The 23,780-nt window shown below is 46.1% G+C and overlaps 2 protein-coding genes across 5 annotated transcripts in view; one reads left to right on the top strand and one right to left on the bottom strand.

Moving 5' to 3' along the window:
- The window catches only part of Pias1 (protein inhibitor of activated STAT 1), a 125,270-nt gene extending 119,538 nt beyond the window's left edge, over window positions 1-5,732 (top strand). For all 3 annotated transcript variants that reach the window (XM_085689206.2, XM_048423944.3, XM_085689207.2), the window contains exon 14: window positions 1,973-5,732. In XM_085689206.2, coding sequence (XP_085545332.1) covers window positions 1,973-2,266 — 294 coding nt within the window. In that variant the 3' untranslated portion in view covers window positions 2,267-5,732. The remainder of the gene's footprint in view (window positions 1-1,972) is intronic.
- Window positions 5,733-8,142: 2,410 nt separating this feature from the next.
- On the bottom strand, window positions 8,143-19,889 carry Calml4 (calmodulin like 4). 2 transcript variants are annotated; one of them, XM_048423948.2, is made up of 4 exons: window positions 19,794-19,889; window positions 14,763-14,903; window positions 11,931-12,119; window positions 8,143-8,392 (listed from the first exon to the last, which is right to left on the bottom strand). In XM_048423948.2, the coding sequence occupies exons 2-4, from the start codon at window positions 14,827-14,829 to the stop codon at window positions 8,295-8,297; spliced, it is 354 nt and encodes a 117-aa protein (XP_048279905.2). In that variant the 5' UTR covers window positions 14,830-14,903; window positions 19,794-19,889; the 3' UTR covers window positions 8,143-8,294. The 2 variants fall into 2 exon arrangements, with proteins under 2 accessions (XP_048279905.2, XP_048279904.1); XM_048423947.2 differs by having other exon boundaries at window positions 19,767-19,866.
- Between the last annotated feature and the right edge of the window lie 3,891 nt (window positions 19,890-23,780).

Raw genomic sequence — 23,780 nt, 5'->3', positions numbered from 1 at the left:
TAATTTTTTATTACTGTTGTATCCATGGTTGTATATGTGACGCAATGTATGTTTGGAAGTCAAAGGACAGCTGTATGGAGTCAGTTCTCTCCACCTCTATGTGGGTTTCAACTGTTGAACTCAAGTATTCAGGCTATATAGCAAGCACCTTTATCTGCTGAGCTGCCTTGCTGGCTGATGAAGGAGATTTAGTGGCCTTGGAGGCCTGCTTCCTGAGTAGGACCTTTGTCCGGGCTACTGCTGCAACAGGAACACCGAGGAGACAAGCCTGTGAGTGTGAACGGATGATAGCAGCAGTGCTGTGCAGTAGCCTTGTGTAGGTTCAGCTTGAGCGGTTACTCCTGACTGCAGAGGATTTGCTTTTGATGAAGAGGTTGCAAAGCAATGTTCTACTTGTGGTGGCCACTAACTCCAAGATGGTGTGGGTGACACTGAGGAGCCCCAGAGAGCTTCCTAAGGAAGCTGCTATGGAAGCTTGGAACTGAAAAGCAGGCAGGAGCAAGGGGAACTCAAGAGACAGAAGGAGCCCCCACTAAGTTTCATAAAGGAACTAGTGCAACTTGCACAGACATCAGCAGTCCCCTTCAGATGAGATACTTTAGAACATGAATGTCAGAGAAAGGGAGTGTTTGTGGTGCACTCTTCACAGCACATCTTCGATGGAAAGGGACAGACCAAGCAAAGCACCACAGCATGCTTCTGAAGAATGGCACCTGCTTAGGATGAGCTCTAGTGGAGAAGCAGGCATTGCCCCTGCCCTGAAAACCTTCCAGGAAACAAGTTGTGCATAGAAGACAGTGGCACTGACCCCTGGCCTGTGTAGACCTATGAATGAATATTTACACACACACACACACATCTTACTTTTTAGAAAAACACATAATTAGATCTCATAGGGTATAGATATGATGAAAGAAAGTTTTTGCACAGCCATGTGGTCTGTTCATGTTTAAGTATTATTATAAAGAGTAAAATAATTGGGGAGTGTTTAGGAAGCCCCCAACCCCTCTGAAGATCTGTAGGCAGTTACTCTTTAGTGGGGGAGATGTTTTTTCTTCAGTGGTTAGCCACTGGTAAGTTGTTCATGCTCTGTAAGCAACACTGAGTAACTCACTGGGACACACACTGGAGGGAGACAGTTGAGAAGAGGCAAGGATCAGCTAGAGGGAGAGAGAAATAGGGGAAAGCAGTAGAGGGTAATTATAATCAAAAGACATTATCTACATGTGAAAGTGTTCTAATGAAACCTATGATTGTGTATAATTAGTACATCTTATAAAATCTTTAAAAAATGAAAAAGCTTAAAAACAAAGTAAAATTGTTACGTAACTAATTAATTAAAAGGCGAGCTTTGGGATTTTTTTTAAAATAACTGTAGAATAACCTAAGCATAGAGAGTTGGTAAAGCCAGTCCTCAGCCTTCACAGCCACTCAGCAGCAGTCCCTGACCCAGAGACTTGCAGCTCCACACACCCCACTATGGGAGTGCCCTGCAGAAGTGTGACATTGCTTATCTTTTACAGCAAGTTCTCCCTGCCTTTTCCAACTCAGACATGCTCATGTGCACAAGCACTGTGCCCAGTGCCTGCAGTGCTGAAAGCAGTAACAGGCTGCACAGAGCCGCGCCTGATCACGATAGCAGCTGAGCTTCTTCATGATGCAGTTCTCAGGATGAACTTGCCAGTGGGAATGCGGGATGTATCTTGAGAGGGGCAGCTGCTTCTGAACATCTCAGAAATAGAGTGTTAAGAACTGTGTACAGTCCAAACTAAAACACACACACAACACAATCAAAAATGTTATTCCAGTTTCAGACACCATGCCAAAGCGCTCTCAGTATCAGTGACCAGAGTGTGTTGTTACTTGAGGAGCCAGACACTCAGGATATGTTAACTTGGGACTTGCTCTGCTGAGAAGAGTACAGAGGTGCATCTGATTGTAACGAGAGTGTTTTGTCTCTGGTCCCTCCTAGCATTACAACACCTCCCTGCTTGCCGCAGCAGCAGCAGCAGTCTCAGATGACCAGGACCTCCTGCACTCCTCCCGCTTTTTCCCGTATACCTCCTCGCAGATGTTTCTCGATCAGCTAAGTGCTGGAGGAAGCACTTCTTTGCCAGCCACCAACGGAAGCAGTAGTGGCAGCAACAGCAGCCTTGTGTCTTCCAACAGTCTGAGGGAGAGTCATGGCCACGGCATGGCCAGCAGGAGCAGTGCGGACACGGCGTCCATCTTTGGCATCATACCAGACATTATCTCGTTGGACTGACGCCCTCGTCCTGCTGCTCCCACCCTGTCCCAGATTAAATAACTTGGCAGAAGAGAACTCTGTGCTCTGTTTTACCTTATCTTGTTTAGAAAAGTACATAAGCGTGGTTTTTTTTTTCCTTTTTTTAGGGAAAAAAATTAAAAGAAATGTACAGAGAACAAAACTATATTTTCAGTTTTACTTTTGTATATAAATCTAAGACTGCCTGTCTGATAAAACACTTGTTTTAAAAAAAAAAAAAAAAGGAAGGAAAGAAAAGAAAAAGCAAGCACCCACAAACCTCCTTCGGTTCATTTTTTTTCTGGATTCTGAAGACTTTTCACCATTTGTCCTCTGGTTTGGGTTTTATTTTACTTCAATGGCATTATCTTACTTGCAATAACAGAAACAGAACTGCATGTATGAAGTTTAAATCATGGGCTTTGTTGTGGGGAGGGGGTTGGGATAGTTTTGATTTCCATTGTTTCAAAGCAACAGACTTGGAATCTGTTTATGTATGCGTGGATTTTACCAGCCTTAAGTTATGAATCTCACCTGTCCCACTGCACTCCCTTTGTTTGCAGGACATAGCTCGTGGGTGTGTGTGTTTTCAGTGTGTGCCTGAGTGTACTGTTCTGTCATCACTGTTCCTTCTCTTCCTGTTGACATTTAGTTAATATCAGTTGCCTGCTTTTTTCAAAATGCTTCAGAGGTCTTGAACTTTAACATAAGCATCTCTCTCAGCTCTCCCAGTGCGTGTTCGCCATCACAGTTTCTCTGTGATCTGCTGTGTACCCCCTAAGAGTGTGTTTCCTAGAAGTGTTGAAGCAAAAGCTGCCTGGATAGGCAGTCTGAGGGCAGGCCTGTGAACGATGATACGCTTGTGTGGATTCTGAATCTGAATTGCCAGTATTTTGTATGTAAGCCAAGTCTGTGAGTACCTGCATTTTGATCACAGGGTAACAAGTTTTCTTTGAGAATCTTTATACCAAAGTGGGATGTGAAAGAGCCCTGGAAGCCCTGTGGGCAACTGGCAGAGGACGTTGTACCACCTCAAAAAAGAAAGAAGTCAGTTACCCTAAAGTTGACAGTACAGTGCAGCCTATGTGATCTGTAGCAAATCTGGTTGATAAACAGTTGAAACTCAACAATAACCTTAGTTACTTTGTTTCTCTGGTTCTAAATATACTTCTTTTCTTAGCTTTGTTTGTTTTTACACAGCTTTTAATGACAAGTATGACATAGGAAGCCATTATTTTTTTAATTCAAGAATCAGTCAGTCGTATCTACTTGGTCTTACCTACTCTCAATAGCAGAATATGTAAATATGTTAAAATTTTCTTCAGGAGATGATTAAGGGTCAAAGGAAGGAAAAAGTGCTTCTCATACTGAGAGTCATCAGAGAGGATGCAGTGCTCTTACAGAGAAGATAGATGGTGGCTGATGGAGGGCACGGGTTTATCGGCAGAGACGAAGGGGCGCACCATCCAGTTCCCAGACTGGCTTTTTATGTTACAACTTCATGTTCTCAGAGTTGAAGGACCTCCTTTGTGTATCGTAAACTTGTTTTCAAACCTTGCATCAGTAACGAAGGACCTATATTAATGCAGGTAGAAATCAAGATTGCTGTATCTTCAGTTGTATGATAAAGTGAATGGTTCACATGACATTGTGGCATCTAAAAATGATATGTTTTTATAGCGTCTCTGCTACTAAACTGTCAACTTGAATTTTGAAAAAGTTGGTGTTGATATGTATATGTGTGTGTGTGTATATATGTATTTATAAACAAGTGTGTGTGAGTAACATCGTCTTCCCCTGCGCATGTGTGTTCCACACAGAAACGGCTGTGTTAGAGTCACAAAACAATTCGCAATAAAACAAGGCATTTGTTGTCAGTTCAAACCAGAAATGGTTACGTTGTTAAATTTATCGGGTGTGGTGAGTACACATTTGATTTTTTTTTCTAGTGCTATATTAATTTAGGCTCATTTCAGATAAAGTCTTAATTTGTGTCTAAGTTGGGATTAGAGTAGGAATCAATAAAATTGTGGCTATTTCTGTTAGCATTGCAATAGGAAACATTTTTGTTATTTCAACTATCTGAGATGAAATGAATAGTTTTCCTTGTTCTTGGATTTTTTTTAACTTGTTAGTGGTTTTAGGATTCTGATCAACAGTTTTTGTGTCTGATGCTGAATTACAAACTTAGAACGATCCAGTTGAAAAACCAGCCGTCTGCATTATTCAGCCCAGTTGTGGAGGAACGGTCGCTTTCCTTCCATGTCCTGCATTGTATCAACCTAAGGGGAGAGTGGGTAACAGTGAGAAATATATGGCCACGGCTTTGGTCATGTTAGTTCGTTCCACGTCAAAAAGAGTTTAGTTCTTCATTTGTTGACTTCCTAAAACATTGCACGTGGTTAAGTTTAGTCACGGACTTTCACGATCTTTAGTAATTATTAGTCATGCACTGTTTTGTCTCATACATTTACAAGAAAAAGCGCATGGTCACTCCATCTCTTTTTGTTGTTTTTCCTCAGCCCACCCTCATCCCACAGCCCTGCCAACCTTGATAGGCTGTGGACAAATACTGTTCTCAGTATCTTTCAGGAACCCCCATCCTTAGTCTTTCTTACTAGCATGTTCACATGTGCTCTGTATAGTACTGTGTGTGCCCCATCTATCTGTAAGCACACATCATCAGAAAAGTAGCTGTTCAACTAGCAGGGTAGGGGTGGCTTTTAATTTACTACGTAAGTATTACTGAACACATTTTTTTAATATAAAACTTAACCATGCATCATACTTGGTTGACCAAAGTTTTTCCATTGCTAATTTAGGTATTATACATCTACATTACTGACTTAAAGAATTACCTAAGTTTTGAAAAGTGTGGGAAGTGTTTCGGCCAATTTTTCTTTGAGGACAAGTGTATGAAACTGAATGAAAATATATCCCAATTGTAAATGGATACATGTAGAAATAACCTAGTTTTTAAAGCAATTTGAATTTTAAGTACATAAAACTTTCAGGATCTTCAGGACTCTTAAGCACATTTGAATTTATTTTGGTAAGAACTTTGCTTTATGGATACACATTGCATTGTTTGTTTTGGTTTTGTTTTTAATTAAACACAAAGCATAGATTTCAAAGAGGGAGGGAGAATATCTGGTGGTCCCTGAGTGTGCTGCTGTTGTTTTATTAACAAAGGGGAAATGTATATAAATAGATAAAAGTTACCATAAATTCCATGAACTTAAATCTGTGATTCATTGCCTTAAAACTTTCTCTCTTAGAATTTCCATACCGCATGCCAAACCAGTAAAATGGCTTTTAAAAATGTATAGTAGACCAATGTCAGTTTGTATAAAAGTACCAAGTGAAAATATTTATTACATGCATTGGAGAAAAGTTGTTTCCCTATTGAATGTTACCTGTTTATGTAGAGCTCTTTAGATGTAATAAAAGAAAAGGCTTCAGTTAATTTGTGTTCTGTAAAATACAACTACTGGGTCTATAAAGGAACAGTCCCTATAAGAAAAGTGCTGGTGCAACATGCTCCCAAGGCCCCTGAAATCTAGGGGTTTCAAAGCATGACAAGTAAGTAACAGATACCTCTACATCATGCTTTGACCTTCTTTACTGGAATACAGCTAGCTCTGTAATGAACCACAGCACCTAAATTTTAAAGGTACTTGTTGTCTATCTGCTGTTCAAACACCTGGGCCCCTCCGCTCTTTATGGTGAGCAAGCCCGGTGCTAGGTAAACCTGTTGGAATTTGAAAAATGCACACGTGGGGACCCCGAAGCAACAGCCTCCTGATACGGCTGTGTGAATCAGGCTTCAGGAGTTTGAGCTCACTTTGCCACCATGACTAGAGCATTGAGTGGGGAAAGTCAACCCAGGTGATGCAGACCGCCCATTAGCTGTGTGCTCTTTGCAAGCTGTGCTGGAGATTCCACTCAGCCAAATATGATTCAGAAAACTTGCTTTAAATCTACACCACAGGCAGGATATGGTGGCGCACACCTTTAATCCCAACACTTGCAAGGCAAAGGCAAGCAGATTTCTGTGAGGTCGAGGCCTGCCTGGTCTACAGAGAAAGTTCCAGGACATCTAATACACAGAGAAACCCTGTCTCGAAAAACAAACCAAACAAACAAACAAAAAAAAGTTGCTGACAGGCTTCAGAACACATTGGGGAGATACCTTGGGTAGGGTAGACTTTTCATCACCCTGTCCCACATACAGCATCAGCACGGAGCACCTGTTAGGTCTTCGGTATTCTAGACTGGCAAGCAGATGTGCTTCTGAATCCATGGCTGGAGTCGGGTGTTGGGTCTGGAACCTTCCCATCTTGTAGGGAAATAGGCCTTCTCTTTGGAAGTCCAGCCTCCCCCAGGAGTACTTACCATGGCAGTCATGAAGACTTTTACTATGTGTTGCTCTGACTTGCTCTGGCTTCTTTCAGGCTCCCTTGAACAGCCCAGAAATTCTTTATTTTTTTCTTTGTGTTTCCCAGATAGACTTTTGCTTTGTATATCATGTTAGCCACAGACCAGAATCCTCTTTGAAGGCATATGCCACTATTATCTAGAGTATTTTTTGTATTAAAGAAATCTGCCAGGTTGCTTATATTCAGGCTGCTCAGGGAACATGTAGTGTCTACTTTCAGGAAAATGAGGCCTTCCTTTCTCAAGTCTTCTGTTTGGTTTGAGCCATAAAGTATCTGTGAGGTAGCTGAATCAAGACTGACACTGCTTGGTCCCCTGGAGTATTCCCAGAGCCTAGTCCTTAGTAAAATATGTGTGTCTGGTCAAACTTCCCAGGAGACACCTATGTCTTGATGTGTCTTTCTGTTTTCACTAAGGAAAAAAGCCACACCCAGTCCTACCACAAAGGATTGAAGGTCTCATGTTCAGAGTTCTACACCACACCTATGCTGGTGTGTCACATGAGGACCTCTAGGTGAAGCACTGGTTCCCACTCTGATTTCAGGGCCTCTCAGATTGGGACATGGCCTGGTATATCCCCTTATCCTGGTAGTTCCAAGAAAATGACTTAAAGTTGTGATTACCCCAAGTCACTTGAGCAAACCATCGTGGTTCCTGCAGCCTAACAGTGGCCCAGGGTACAGCTTCAGCAAATGTTTCCAGGAACATCAGCGATGTTGCTTAACTCTGTAAGGCCTCTGAAGGGACCAGGCCTCCCCTCACTTCCTTTGGTGTGGAATATAAAGTTGGATCACCTGCCACTACTCAGCTGATCCCACACTTAACACTCATTCTAATGTGTGTTTCCACTTTATCCCTGTTTATGAAAGAGCATCCTGCACTTTGTGTACCTGGTGAAATGGAATGAGATTTATCGGTGGGCTTGTAAAGCTATAAGGAATGGTGTGTCTGTGTGTGCACATGCTCTGTGCTCGTCACTGTGGCTGTGTGTACATGCTTTATGGCTTGTTGCTCTGCATCTGTGTGCACATTGCTCGTAGTTCTCTCTGTGTGTATCTGTGCTTGTTGCTCTCTATGTGCATGCGTGTACAGACACTCTGCTTATTGCTTGTTCCCAGCCAACCCTAGCCTTCTCTTGGAAATGCCAAAGGTGGTTCTTGTACCCAAAAGCAGACTGGTCTATTGTTTTGCTTTTTGGAAGAAACACTACCATGGAAACACCAATTCCACATGCTCCCGAGTCGCCAACCATTTTCAAGTCATAATCTTCATTCTTGTGATGCTTTGAGAAGCACAATGGTCTACCCAAGGTGAGGGTAATGAAGTTGCAGAGCCCGCATTGGCGCACAAACCTGACTACAAATCATAGGCCTTTCCATGCTGCAGAGGGCTAGACTAATGTTAGTACTAAAATCAATACAGACTTCTTATTACAGGAATACCATGACTGCATCATTTATTGGTACTAATCCCCTGCAACGTGGTCTTATTGCCATGTTTGCCATCTCTAGATTTCCCTTTTAAAAAATAAATCAGTCTAGGTTTTCAGGCCCTGGAGCTCTCATCCTCTTCTCCCTGGACCTCAGCTCTCTCAGTAGTCTTGCACAGGAAGGGTGATCCGCTGGATAAATGTGTCATATTTCACTTGGCCATTAGGTTCAATGCCCGCTTCCTTGAAAAGATCATCCACTGCAATAAATCACATTAATGTTTCATTTTGGATTTGCTGAGGTTAGGGGTTCCCAGAAGCCCTCCCTGAGAATCTGATGGACTCTTCCCATGGACTAGGATGCAAACCAAAACAGAAGGATAACCTGCTTCCAAGACCCCAGAGACCACCAGTTCAACTTTTCCGCTTTCTGCAGGACCGGCACATGAACAAAGTATACTGGTGAGGAGTTAGTCACTGAAGCTGCCTTGTACTTGATTGTAAAATTTCTTAACATCTATTTATTTATTGGGGGGATGGTTATTGTTCATGCCACATGTGTGGAGGTCAGAGGGCAGCTTGTAGGAGTCCACTCTCTCCTACCATGTGGGTTCCAGAGATCAAACTCAGGTCAGCATGCTTGGCAGCCAGCACAAAACTCTTTTAAATAAACATTTAACCCTTGCATCTGTCTTTCAGAAAACCTTTAGTGTGGTTGTTTTACCTTACAGCCCACCCTTGCAACCTTCCAGTCACATGGGCATCATCCACAGCTCCAGGCTCCACTGGATCCACACTGATTCAGGCTTGTTCCCGCCCCTCCTCCAGACCAACCCACCTCCCCCTCGCTGCTCACCTGCCAACAGAATACAGAGTGACTCATGCTACATTACCATCACCTCACTACAGGGGTGGGTGAGAAGAGCACATGGGTTATGTGCACCTTGGGGTTGAGTTGGATCCCTAGCATTAATCGGAAAAATGTGTCTTGTCAATGTACATGCACAAAAATCCAAATACGTCTGAAGTTCAGAACATCAAACTGCACTGTCCAGGGTCCGGAAAGATGGCTCAGCAATTAAGAACACATACTGCTCTTGAGAGGACCCTAATCCCATTCCCAGTAGACATGTAGGTGGCTCACAACTGCCTGTAACTCCAGTTCCCAAGGATCTGATGCCCTCTTCTGCCCACCTCAGGTACGTCTACATATACAGCATACCCTCCCAGTGCTACATACACAAATTTTTTTTTCTTACATTTTATTTAACCCATGTCCACATGAATTCTCTGAAATTCTGCTAGGTTTTTTGTTTTGAGAGGGTATTACACCCAGAACTTTCAATGTAGACTAGGCTCACAGGCTGGAACTCAACAGAGATCAGCCTGCCTCTGCCTCAAGTGCTCGGATTAAAGGCTTGTGCCACGATGGCTGCCAAATAAGATCTGTCTGAAAGCAGCATTGCTTTTTAAAAAGATACTAATTTAGCCTGAAATCATGGTGCATACCTTTAATCACAAAACTCTGCAGGTAGAGGCAGGTGATCTCAGAGTTTAAGGCTAGCCTGATCTGTATAGTGAGATCCTGTCACGTACGTACGTACGTACATACATACATACATACATACATACATACATACATGATGGATAGATAGATAAGTACATAGATAGATACGTAGGTAGATGATAGATAGAATGTAGTTCTCTTTTTAAACCCATAGGTGCTCTAAGCCTGAAGAGACAGATGCATCTTATTTCATGTAAAAGCTTCTAACCTCCAACCAGTTGGTTGCCAGCTGCAGAGGACGGGCCAAGAATCAGCTCCAGCATCAGTGACAGACGAGAAGGGGGCAGCACTCCACAGCCCAGTGCTGACCAGAAGGGGGCAACACTGCACAGCTGAGTGATAGCTGGTGAAGGTGCTACTGATACCAAGGATGCTTTAGAATCGAACAAAGCATTTCTTCTTCCAAATCCGCAGGAGAAATAGTTATTACTTGTGGTATCTTCTGTTCTACTGCAGCCAGAGGGGGAATGAGTCTCCATCAGCTCCTTCCCAGAGTGTTGTGCATGCTAATGTGTGAGGGAAGTCTAGGGACCTGACTGTCACCTCAGAGGACACTCCACCAGCAGTGTCATGGGAGTCTGAGATAAGGGCAGACCAGTTTTCCCCCTTCACGTGAAAAACAGTTGCAGTAAAAGCTGCCAGCTGGGAGAAATTGGGAGCTAAATCTACCTGCCAGGCACCGTTTTTAAAGGCTTTGCTCAGGACCTTTCTGAGTGTAGATAAAACCTGAGAAGGCTGCTCCATAGAATGCTAGTTCTTGGAGGACCCCAGGGGTCGCTGTTACAACCTCATCTGCAGCAAGAGGAAGAAACACATCCCACGGTCCTGAAGGAAGGGCCTGGATTCACACTCAATTCAAACCATAGCCTGAAAATTCTGCACTGGTTAGTTGTAGTCTGACCATAAGTTATGGGCATTGGGGCCTTTTCAACCCACTACGTAAGTTAAGCCCTCAAGCTGGCCAGCCAACCTGAAAAGCCTTGCTTTGGAGATACCGATGCAGACTAAGGGCAGACCGTGGCCCACAGTTGTGTCCTCACCGGGGTGCTGGCAGGCTGGAAAGACTGCAAATAGCCCAAGCATGTACCTAGAGCTTTCCCAGAATTCCCAGGCTCTCATCCTGCTCTGATGCAAGGAATGTCATAGGTAAGACCACCTCATGGTCTGTGACCAAGGCAGGTTTCTCTAGCTTTTCCCTGAAAAGCTCCCATACTCCCCACTCCTAGGGCTGCTGGGGGAAACAGCACAATGGCCTCTCAATTTGGAAACACCATCAGTGGCCATATCAGAGCCAGCTGTGGTGAGAGGACAGCCCTGAAAATGAGGGGCTCCTGGATCCTGCATTCTGTCTTAGCTCTATTCAAGAGCCACTCGCCACTTAGTTGACCCTTTCTATCAATTGAAGGGCCACTTGTGTTGCCAGTATGTCTATGTCATAGCTCTTAGTGTGTGTGGCTTGTGTGTACATGTGTATGCCTGTTTGTATGTATGTGCACACATGTGTGCAGGTGCACCAGCACATATGAAGCCTGAGGTTGACATCTGTTATCTCCTGTGGCCTTCCACTTTTTCTTGAGGCAGAGTCTCTCTGAGCCTGGAGCCCACAGTTCAGCCTAGTCTAGCTAGCCAGCTTGTCCTGTCATCCTGCCCTGCCTCCTGTGCGAGTGCTGAAATTACGGGCAGCTACACACCTTTTCAGCTTTTTTACACAGGTTCCCGGGATCCAAACTTGTGGGACAGGCTACCCATGGAGCCATCTCTCCAGCCCATGTTGTGGCCTTTTGACATTTTGACGCATTATCACTTACAAACGTTGATGTTTGATAACCACACAGTAAACAAAGGTCTTTTAAAAAAATAAAAACTTAAAATGTTTAAAGTAAGTGCAGGATTTTGTGTTGAGCTGCATGTATGTCTAACCATCCTGGGCCACATCGAGACCCTCAATGAGAGCTGTGGCAAGGTGAGTCCCGGCAGATGCTCCAGCTGATCACATAAAAACAGCTACTGCTGTACCTAGGATCCCAACTGGGTTGTCTCTGGGCCGATACTCTACCCTGGCCCACTTCTGCCTGTCCACTCTGGTTCTGCTTGAGCCCCAGTCCAGCTCTTAGCCAGCATGACTCATACTTACAGAGCTCCTGGGCCATTCATCAGTACACAGCATTGCCCTCCCCACAATTCCCTAACCCTCCCCAGGTGGTTCCGAGTCAAGTCAGCCAGACTGTTACCTTCTTTGTGAGTGAGCTTCTCTCCAAGTTTCATGAGTTTTGATCGCAATTCAGATGCCATGATGTAACCTTTCTTCTCCTTGTCAGCCATCAGCATGGCGAGAAGGATTTCTTTCTTTGGGTCCTCTTGTTTGATTTGCGTGTGCATAATGGTCAAGAAGGTGGAGAAATCCAGTTCTCCGTGCTTGTCTACGAAACCCCAAACACCAGTGAGCTGGAGGAAACTGCTCTTGGGGAAGCCCACTGACCTGCCTGACTGTCATAGTCAAACCCCAAAGCTACCTAATTCTCAAGGCACTGGTCATGGTAAGAGGGACAAAGCTCTCCTTCTGACCCACATTCACAGGATGGAAAGTCTCCATGTCATCCTCCCAACCGTCTTCAGTAACAGTGTGTGATAGTGTTAACTGTTGACTTGACAGAATCTAGAACTTCGATGAGAAAGGCTTATGGGCATACCTGAGGGGGATCATTCGAATTATGTCATTTGATGAGAAGCTAGAATAGGGGATCCCCAACTATATCAGAGAAGTGGGCTGAGTTCTAGCATACACACAATCATTGCTGCCTTCTTACTATGTAATCATTTGCTTCAAGCCCTGATGGACTTTACCTTGATACATGAGCTAAAATAAACCCATTCTTAAGTTGCTTTGGGCAAAGTATTTTATGGCAACAGAAAAAGAAAAAAAAGCCTAAGACACTATGTCTATTAATCCCTCCCCCAATCTTGCTAAAGTGACAGCAGAAACCCAGAATATTGCATCATGGCATAGAACCAGATGGAGCTGCGTAATTGTACTTTCTCATTGGGACCACCAGCCTGCAAATAACAACATGGAGACTTATTCGTTATGAAGCTCGGCCTTAGCTTTGGTTTTTTTTGTAACGCATAACTTAATTAATCTTTCTAAAATCTGCATTCTATCATGTGGCTCAGTTACCTTTCCTCTGTCCCATATATCCAACTTCTTCTGGGTTCTGTAGGCATCTTCCTGTCTACCTATTGGCCATTCAGCTTTTTATTACACCAATCACAGCAATATATCTTCACACAGTGTACAAATACCCACAACATTTCCCCGTTTGTCTAAATAAAAAGGGAAGGTTTTAACTCTAATACAATGAAACTATATACAATAAGAACAATATCAGGCTGGGGAGATGGCTCAGAGGTTAAGAGCACTGGCTACTCTTACAGAGGTCCTGAGATCAATTCCCAACAACCACATGGTAGCTTATAACCATCTATAATGAGATCTGGTGCCCTCTTCTGGTGTGATGTGCAGGCATGCAGGCAGAATAAATAAATCTTTTAAGAAATTATCAAGTTAAGACACATAAAAACTTAAGTTGTTTAAGGAATTGTTTTAAGATATAAAATATTTTTAGTATGATAATACAAGTTATGATAGAAAGTGGTTTAGGTATAAGACTTTGGACTCACCAAAGTCTATATAGATATTGTCTATAGAATAGACAATAGAGTATTTTCTCCAAAATTCCAAATATAAATGGCCTGGACATTGTAAGTGTAAATTTTAACCTGATAATTGTTCTCATTTACTGTATTAAAGTTAAAATCTTTCCTATTTATTTAGACAAAAAGGGGGAAATGTGGGATATTTGTATGTGGAATAAGATATGTATTGCTGTGATTGGTATTAAAAGAAAAAGCTGAATAGCCAATAGCTAGGCAGGAGATATAAGTGGGACTTCCAGAAAGAGAAGCGAACTCTGGGAGGAAGAAAGGTAGAGTTGCCAGCAAAACACAGGAAACAGGAGGTGTATGTGAGATGGAAGAGAGGTGATACCATGTGATAGAACATAGATTAATAGAAACAATTAAATTATAAGAACTGGTTAGAACAAAAGCCTAAACCAAGGTCAATCTTTAATAATAGTAAGTCTCCATGGGGCTGGAGAGATGGCTCAGCAGTTAAGAGCACTGGCAGTTCTAGATAATTCAGGTTTGATTCCCAGCACTTATATGGCATCTCACAACTGTCTGTAACTCCAGTTCCAGGGAATCTAACACCTGCACACCAATACTCAAAATAAAAAAATTAAATTTAAAAAAACAATAATAAGTCTCCATGTTGTTATTTATGGGCTGGCGGTCCTGACGAGGAAGAACTATTAATTGGGCACCAAATATAGCAGGCGTTCTCAAATGTAATCATTCTTCCTTTTGTGGGACCACCAGCTCCCCAATAATGACATGGAGACTTAAACAGATGGGATGTTTTCACTAAGCATATGCCAAACCCTCTGCAAAAGACTATTTCCCCATAAATATAGGAGCTGGGTGTGGTAGCACACATCTGTAAGCCCAGCATTCAGGGGGTGGAGGCAGGAGAATCAGGAACTCAGTATCACCCTGGGCTAACACAAGGTGAGTTCAAGACCAGCCTATCTCAAAATGAAAGCAAAGGGGGAAAAAACACCGAGACCAGTGTTAGTGTACTTTCCTAGGAGTTGTGACAGACTTGTGGGACATCAGACCCTGTGGAATGAAACACTATATACATGGCCAGCTACCTCTACAGCCCAGTCCTGGTGAGGCACGCTACCACCAGCACTTCAGGCTTCTGAGCTTTCTCCACCACTACCATCTGCTTCTTCCAGCCAGGCCCTTCACAAGTCCACCTGGATTCCAGTGGAGGTGACGCACACCTTTAATCCCCACACTTGGGAGGTGGAGACAGGAGGATCTTTGTGAGTTCAAAGGCACCCTGGTCTATAAAAGTGAGCTCTAGGACAGCCAGGACTGTTACACAGAGAAACCCTGTCTCGAAAACCAGCACCCCCCCCAAAAAAAAGCCCACTCACCTATCCCATGAGTCTGCAGGTGCCGCTGTACTTCCCCAGGCGTGGGGCTGGCCCCCAGGCATCTCATGGACTCCAGAAGATCTGTGGCCTTAATCTTCCCTCTCTGCTGCTTGTCATACAGGGAGAAGCATTCTTTGTACTCTGTACAGAGCGGGGAAGGAAGTAGTAGTAGATGGTCACTCCATCACCCATCCTCTCTTTCATTCCTTTCTCCTTTGCGCCTCCCCACTGCATATGTTGTATAGGCACCGTAATATTGAGCACCCCCTTCCTCTCTGTTCGCTTCCCTTTCTGTTGCCCCACCTGATTTCTAGAACCCCATAAAAACACAGTGTGATGGCACATGCTTGTAATCCCAGCACTTGGGAGGTGAAGGCACGAGAATCAAGAGTTCAAGGTTATCCTCTACTATGTAGTAGTTAGAGGTTAGTCTAGACTATATAAGACACTGTCTCAAAAGCAAAACAAAGGGCCAGCAACAAAGGTGGCTCGACTGGCAAAGGTATTTGCTGCTGTCAAACCTCATGACCTGAATTTGATCCCCAGAACCCTCACAGTATAAGGAGAGGAGCAACTCCTGCCGGTTGGCTTCTGACATCCACAGTACATGCACACTCACACACAGTGCATAAATAAATGTAATAAAAACTATAAAACTGCCGAGTTAAATATAATTCTGAGAAAGGTTGAAGATACATTGTTTTTACTGATTTGTATGTATGTGACTCTAGTAGTGAATGCCACACGTGTGTAGGTGCCAAAGAGGCCAGAAGGTTGGATGCCCTAGAGCTGGAGTTACAGGTGATTATAAACCTCTCCACATAGGTGCTGGGGACCTGACTCAGGACCTCTGAAAGGACCATCTCTCCAGCCCCCACTGAATTCATTTTTAGTGTAAGCACATACCAAGCACATATCAAATTCTACATGGGCTGTACTAGACTCAAAAAGAGTGTTTATCTGAAATCCAAATGTCATGGGGTATCCTGTGGTTTATCCAGCCAGGAAGCCCCCTCCTTTCCTTCTCTGTTCCTTAAGATACCACTCAAAAACTCTCTCCAGGCCTATCCAGGGAGAAGAAAGCTGGGTAGGGCTGACAGACTCATCGGGACCTTTGCAAAATTGATACAACTGTCCAGCCTCTGCCTGCCGAATGCGTCCAGAAGCAAGTGGTGGACAGTGGTTCCACGATGCTCTCCTAGGAGGGGATTTATTACTGTTGGAGCTGCCTGTGCTATCACATCACATGAGCAGCCCTCAGGCTGTCCTCTGGCAGGTCCTGGTCCCTACCTGGAACTGCTGGGAAGCATGCACAGATCATCAGCAGTGCCCGCCTCGGCCTCAGCTCGGTCTGCAGTCTTCTTTCCCTGCGCAGGAGCCTCCTCCGCCCACCGCAGTTACACAGCTGGCAGAACTGCCCTGCCTCTTCCCAGCAGCCCCTGGAGGCAAAACCAAGCCACCTGGGAGCCTGGGACAGATCCTAGCTTTGCAGATGGAGACTCTGTGGGGTGAACTGCCCTAATCCCCTAATCCCTTCCATTTCCCAAAGAAGGCAACTGAAGCCCAAGAAAGGGGCCCAGGATTTGCTAGCTGTCCAGGCAGGCACACTGCATTCCCCCAGTTAGTAACAGGGCCCTCTGGACAAATTGTATTCTTTTCCAGGTGCAACAGATCCACCTTTGCTTTCATTTCTTAATGTATTAGTACATTTTAGTTAGTTAGTTAGTTAATTAGTTAGTTAGTTAGTTGGTGTCTATGTGTTTTGGGGTCAGAGGTATCTTTTGAGGGAGTTGGTTCTCTTCTTTCACCATGTGGGAGTGGGGTGAACAGGTGGAACTGATTGTCAGGCTTAGCGGCGGTAAGTGCCTTTATCCACTGAGCCATCTCGCCAGACCCAGTCCACCTCTTCAAACCTGCACAGCCAGATTCCTGGAGCTGGAGTTACAGGTGGGTGTGAGCCACCAGTGTAGATGCTGGGAACCTAAGTAACTCAGATGCTCTTAACCACTGAGCCATCCCTCCCGCTCCCCACCCCACCACCCCTCTTCTAGATCAAACTCTGGTCCTTTACATCTCTGGGATCCCTGCTAGTTAGCCAGAAGGCACTTCTGGCTGGACCCTGTATTGCATCACAAGGTTTTGTGAGTCCTAGATACCTGCAGTCTTATCTCACTGTGCTGGGAGAAGATAAGAAGACACCTGGACCCACAGGCAGGCCCTGGCTCCCCTGAGGACCCTGCTCCCCCCATCTCCATCCTCCTAGTCTAGCCGCCCCTCTTTCACTGCTTTCCATTCTGTCTTTCACTTTTCTCGATTGTGACTCCAAGAATGGGGGGGGGGGTGTATCTTCCTGCTCATTGCTGAATTTTTAACACCTGGGGCAGGCCTGGCACAGAGAAAGGACACTTGCTGAAGTAAAGATTACGTTGAGGTAACTGCATTGGGTTAAAAATCCTTAGAGATATGCAAACTGTACAAATAGGAAATAGACCTTCTCCAGGCCTCCTCCCATCGTACCAAGGGCTCATGTGGGAAAATGGCTAACAGCTGTGCCAACACATTCATAATTCACCATGCACCTTACAGGCATTGAGGATGTGCAGCGCACAATTCACACGTAATAAAATATGCAGTGCTCGCCATTATAAATTCTGTGTAGCCTGGAGGTGGTGGTGCATGCCTTTAATCCCAGCACTTGGGAGGCAGAATCAGACAGATCTCCGAGTTTGAAGCCAGTCTGGTGTATAGAGCAAGTTCCAGGACATCTAAGGCTATCCAGAGAAACCCTGTCTCAAAAAACAAAAGCTAACTAAATAAATAGAATAAATTCTATCTAGCCAACTCAACATTACAAGTGAATTTTGCCCACTCTTGTATTCCTAGTTAACCCACAGCTTCGATTTAACGAAATAATGTAATTCTTTTCCCAGTAAATTGAGATTGTACTTCCGGTAAATCGAGTAAGTGGCCCTCTAGTGAACTGTTTCTCACCATGGTATGAATTATATGCACTAAACTGAAACCTCTTGCTTTCTTGAGTCTCATGTAGCCCAGGTTAGCCTTGAGCTTCTGATTCTCCTGCCTTTGCCTCCTGAATGTTGGGATTACAGGGAAACATCATCATATCCAGTTTATGTGGTGTTAGGGATTGAACCCAGGTCTTAATGCATGCTAAGCAAGTGCTCTACCAACCGAGATACACCCCCGCCCCTAAACTGAAACACCTTTCAAGGCTTCCATGCTACTGACTGCAGCAAAACTGTCTTCTTAGCTTCTGCACAGACTGGACATAGTTGGCACCTTCCCTTTTAATAATACCTGATTTTAATATCAGCTTACTTGTTATGCCCAGTGCTCAGCATGTGATGCTATTCTCTCCTCTGTCCCTTGCCCACAGCAGCCCCATAAGGTGGCATTATTGCCCCCTCCCTCTCAGATGAGAAAACTGAGGCTCCCAGGGGAACGACCAGGCATCGGCCTCCAGAGGCCCTGTTCCTCACCCATCCCTATCTGGGCTTCCAGTCACTAAACATTAATGGCCATCTTCTTGGTATCAGATACTGTGAAACAAAGAGAATTTGCTTTCCTCCTTTCTGATAGTTTCAAAAGTCATAGGAGAGAGGACCAGTTAGTCTGTCATCCTGGCATGGTGGAAGAACTTCTGAGGTTGAAGGAGGTCTTTAGCTTAGGTCCAACTTTAAAGACTTTAGTTTTGTGTGTGTGTGTGTGTGTGTGTGTGTGTGTGTGTGTGTGTGTGCGCGCGCGCGCGCAAACCCAGGTGCCTATGGAGGCCAGAAGTGTCGGATGCCCTGGGAGATGGAGTTACAGGTGGTTGTGACAGTCCTTATACATGTGCTAGGAGCTAAACTTGGGTCCTCTGCAAGAGCAGTACAGATTCTTAAATACTGAGTTATCTTGCCAGGTTCATAAATGTGGGCTAGGCCTGGCACTTTAAAATCCCCTCGTCTGTCCCCTCTGGCCTCGACCTTGATTTGTCCCCAAATCAAGGAGTTAAGGATTCTAGAAGGTACCCACATGGACCCTATTAGGACACATCCCTGCCACCCCCTCTTCTAGACCAAGCTCTGGTCACTTATATTTCTTGGATCCTTGCCAGAGTAACAGAAGCCACCCTTGTGGCCTGCTGGACACTGTCCTGCGTCAGAGCTTCCTGGGCCCTGTGAGCCTACAGTTTTTCTCTCACTGACAAAAGTGCCATTTCAGCACCGATAAGGAGAAGTCGGGGCTGTTTGCATCTTCTGTTGGAGTAGGTTTAGGGGCACACTCCTCGGGGCCCACTCGGGGCCCACTCTGGGCCTCTTTTGCCAGATACTCAAACACCAGACTCCTGGCCAGGTCTTGGCCAAGTTCTGTGTAACCCAATTCTGCCTTTCTGTTCTTGGGAAGCAGACCTCTGCTCCAGGGGAGGAAGCCTAAAAACAAGGTGCTCACACTGAGTTAGGTGGGAGGTGTCAACCGAGCCCCGAGTTTAACAGAGACTACTGCTCGCTCATAAAGAAATATCCTGCTGAAGGGTGTAGCCCTGCTTCTGTTCCCATTAATGCACCGACTACAAAGCCCCGTCCCTTTGTCTAGGGCCTCAGTTACTACGTTAATTTTCCCTCACCCACCACCACCAGCCTCCACCCAGACCCACTTTCAGGCTCTAAGGAGCACTAGCAAGCTCTCTTCTATGACCCAACTTTAAAGTCTCGCTGACATAAAACAAGCCCCAGGAAGTCAGCAAGTCCATCTTCAGGGTCACCCCCAAACACCACCTGGTCCCAAGCCTGTGGGTGGGCCAGCTCTCCACCCCTCAGGCCTTCCTTCCTACCAACAGAACCCAGTGAAGCAAATTGCCTAATGAGACACACATTTTGTGGGGAGTAACTAATTAAAGAACAAACCCAACCTACCATTAATTTGGTCCTGGGAAAGGAACTTGGCCTGCAGCAGAGAACAGAACAATCAGGCGGGGACTCCCGTAGGGCCCTCCCCACTTACTTCCATCCAGCGCCTCTCCTCACTCACCATCTTCAGGCACCCCTTGCTCCTGGAGCCGTGTTTGGTTGTCTTTCCTCTGACTTGGAGTCGAAAGTCCACCAGGCTGGGTGGAGGCCTGAAATAAATCCTCTGCTGCCATGGAGACTGGGCCCAATGCCAGGAGGGTCAGATTCCGGCCTTCTCTGAGCAGTGGTTGGCCCAGCGTCCTGAGAAGGTTGACTGAGAGGAAACCATTACAGACTCTCCTGGAGGTCCTTGTCGCCGGAGGCCGAGGCTCTAAGACAACAGGACAAATGCCAGTGTCCCCTCCTGGGAGCCTAGAAAAGGGGCCCCTGGGTGCAACTGACTCTGTGTCCTGGTCTGAGCCTGTCTAGGGCCCTTTTCTCTCTTCTGAAGCTATGCTGGGCTCCTTGTTGGAGCCAGACACGACCCACACCATTTCTCCAGAAGACTGTCAAAAGGAGCCCGGCTCAGGGACATCTTATACACAGCCTTGGGGGTGCACTGCAGCTGGGGACACACTGAGGATATTGTCTTCAGCTGGGATCCGAATCCTCCCTCTCCTCTGTGCCTGTTTCCTCACCAGATACATTATGCCATAGTGATAGGCTGCTGGGACCCAATGACCAGTACACAGCCAATTCTGCCTCCTGGGGGCTGGGGATGGTGGGTGCTGGAACTGGACCTCCAGCCCTTAGCTAGCTGCTCAGGCACCTTGGAGTTTGACCTCTCAGTGGGTGACTTTCCCAGGCAGGAAGTTCCTCCATCTCTTCCTTCCTCTCTTCACCCTTTCCTGTATTCGCACTGACTCTGATTCTCAGCATTCTATGCTGCTCCCACTTCCCCTGGGAGACAGGGGAATATGGGTGGCTCCCAGAACTGCCACTGAGCCCTGGACATGACTAGGTTCTCACACCGATCTGGACCTCCATCCCTCATCCACACCTGGTGGCTGGTTTGCCTGCAAGGCACTAAATCCAGGTTGGCCCAGTTGCCAGTTATTGTGTATGGTCACCCAGGCTGTGGACTACACGGAGCTAACAGGGGCTGCCAAAGGCTGCAAGTGTCAGAGGAAGAGGGGCCTCCTGCTGTGAAGGCACGTGATACGTGGCCTCCTGCTAACTCCTATGAGGGCACATGGACACGGGCCTCCCTCTGGTCCTGACCACCTCCATGTGGAACGTTTTTCCTCCCCAAGTTTCTCCTGATTCACCTTTTCACACTCGTAGATTTGAGAATCTTGAGGTTCTGACTCCACTCTATGGGGGAAGGTATGGCAGGGGAAGACTGGACGGTGCACCTCAGCGGCCTTGAGAGAGTAAGGGGAGGAGGCCATAATCACCCTGCCTTTATGAAGGGCTCAAAGACAGGTAAGGCATTTTCTTGGGTTTCAGTAAATGGGTACTGGGATCGGCCCTGACACCTGTCAACTCTCCCTTCTTTTTTGTTTGAGGTGTGTGTGTGTGTGTGTGTGTGTGTGTGTGTGTGTGTGTGTGAAAGAGAAAGAGAGAGAGAGAGAGAGAGAGAGAGAGAGAGAGAGAGAGAGAGACTCTACTAAATCATTTACTGGCATAAATTTTACAAACATTACTTAAATCACCAGTAACGGAGCTGGAGAGTTCTGTCAGAACTTTGTAGTCCTTTCAGAGACCACAACTCTTGTGGCCAGCAGATGGCAGCCCGCGCATCTCCCGGTGCTAATGGACTGGACTGACAAGATCCGATGGGTGTCGAGATTTGTTCTGATATTTTATGGAGTGGGTCATTGGGGGGAACCTCAAAGAATCTGTATGTGACTCCTTCCACCCAGTAAGAATCCAGGACTCTCAAAGCTCAGCAGGGGAGTCCAGCTCTCTCCACAAGACTGAAGCCTGGGCAGTCGTTAGCGGCTTAGCCCTATGACAGTCAGGCTTGCCTTTAAGAAACTGGGTGTTTGCAGTTGCACCTGTGAACATGAAGTTCTGCATCTGATGTCATTTTGCTTAGCCTCGTAAACTACCGTTTGCTGTATGGTTGGGGGTGGGGCGACGAGGACAGGGAATCCTATATAGCACAGAGAGTGGGTGATGCAACTAGCAGCGGGCTCCTGAAGAAAATGCATCGCGTCAGACCTGTTCTTCCTCTAGAGTGGTGGTTCTCAGCCTTCCTAACACTGCAGCCCTTGAGCACGGTTCCTCATGTTGTGCTGACCCCGACTATATATTTATTTTTGTTGCTACCTCGTAACTGTAATTTTGCTAGTGTCATGAATTGTAATGTAAATATCCGATATGCAGGTTATCTGTGACCCTTGTGAAAGAGTCACAGGACCCCCAAAGGGGTCGCAAGCCACAGTTGAGAATCACTGCTTTGTAGTCTGTACTCAGATGCACCCACCTTGACTCACCTAATGGCTGCCACCAGACAGAAAGACACTTTTTAAAATATACCTTTAATTATGTGTATGTTTGCATGTCTATGTATACATGTGAGTACAGGAGCCCACAGAGGCCAGGAAAGGAAGTCAGAGCTCCTGAAGCTGCAGTTCCAGGCAGATGAGAGCCACCCTAGGTAGATGCACCCTAGGCAGATTCCACCCTGGGAACCAAATTCAGTCCTCTGCGAAAACAGGAAGTGCTCACTGAGCCATCCCTCCAGCCCCCGTTTGTTGTTTTCAGACAGAGCTCGTGGCCCAGGCTGCCCTCAAACTCACTGCGTAGCTGAAGACGACTTGGAACTCTTGATCGACCCCCTCTACCTCCCAAGTACACGGCAGGGATCTGCGGCCACACCCAGTTGGTTCCCTCTATCTGTAAGTGACGAGGAGGATGTCTCACATGCTGCTTCAGCTGTCTCAAAACAGCTGCTCCGAGGCAGACCGCACGTGGACTACACACACTCTGCATATGCGACTCTTCACGTGAACAGGACCAGAAAGCCGTGCCAGTACAGCTTGGGACTGTGTATTCACTTTATTCTTGAAACATGGTCCTCCTGGCTAGGGCTGGCACCTCCCCTGGGCATCACCAGCTTCTGGCGGATCCCTTCCCTCATCTCACACTCTGGACTAAGCCTCCTCCCTGTGGAAGGGACTTCAGGCACCTGGCACCTCCTCCCCACTCAGACCACTTGCCTAGACCAGAGTCATAGAAAAGCCTGCAGGGAATGTCTAGAAAAGGTTATGTGCGGGCTCAGGATAAAGTTCAACTGGTAGAACATTTGCCAGCGTGCAAGCCCTGGGTTCGATCCACAGCCCCACATAAAGCATAGTATGCATGCCTGTAACTCCAATAAGAGACTAAAGGTAGAAGGATCTGAGTAAGTTCAAAGCCAGCCTGTACTACAGGAGACTAAGTTCCTGATCCTAGCCCTGTCTCCCAAAATTCCCCCTTGAAAAGATGCAGACAGCAGACCCTTCCTCTTGTCCCTTTCTTATGGAACTGTGTTCTTCAGCCAAGCTCTCCTAGCCAAGGGCCCCTGCTTTTCACACAGTTGGGGGCTGACAGGGCAGTCCTTAGCCCACCCTACTCCCACCCCTGCCCCGAAAGAGAGAGTTTTGGCAGGCTTCCCATGTGCCTGCTGGGTGAAATGTGGAAGAGCAAGAGGCTGCCCTTTGACTTTGCTCTCCCCACTTCCATCCTCAGTGCCTTTTTGTTTTAGGCTTCTCCTGGGCTAACTGGTGTGCCCAGAATCCATGTCCATCTACAGCCTAAAGGTCTTCATCTGTATCTGAAGCAGGTCTGCAGATGTAATTGAGTTGAGGTCCTCCGGAGTGAGTAGGGTAGGTCCTAACTCAAGGAGAGGTGTTCAGACACCACACAGGGAGGGCCATGAGTAATGGGCACACAGCCCAGAACACCCGTGATAGCCTGGGTCCCCCTACAGACTGGAAGAGGCAGAGAAGCATCCTCTAGAGCCTATGAGAACACAGCTCTGTCGACCTCACCCTCAGAACTGAGCATATGAACATGTGCTATTCTCAACCATCATGTTCATGGTACCATGACAACTGTCTCGTAAAGTCACACGGGCTGC

Source organism: Myodes glareolus, chromosome 4 (genome assembly GCF_982192425.1).
Source record: "Myodes glareolus chromosome 4, mMyoGla1.1, whole genome shotgun sequence".
NCBI classification, from domain to species: Eukaryota; Metazoa; Chordata; class Mammalia; order Rodentia; family Cricetidae; genus Myodes; species Myodes glareolus.
Note: the sequence above shows the minus strand (reverse complement) of the source record. Positions and strands in the feature narration are given on the sequence as shown.

Bases quoted from the DNA above. Each gene is read 5' to 3' on its own strand.
- Calml4 (XM_048423948.2), bottom strand. From the start codon at position 14,829: ATGAGATGCCTGGGGGCCAGCCCCACGCCTGGGGAAGTACAGCGGCAC. The intron at 12,120-14,762 runs GTGAGTGGGCTT...GGGGTTTCGTAG, and splicing joins CCTGCAGACTCATGGGATAG to ACAAGCACGGAGAACTGGAT. The intron at 8,393-11,930 runs GTAACAGTCTGG...GATTTATTGCAG, and splicing joins GAAGCTCACTCACAAAGAAG to TGGATGATCTTTTCAAGGAA.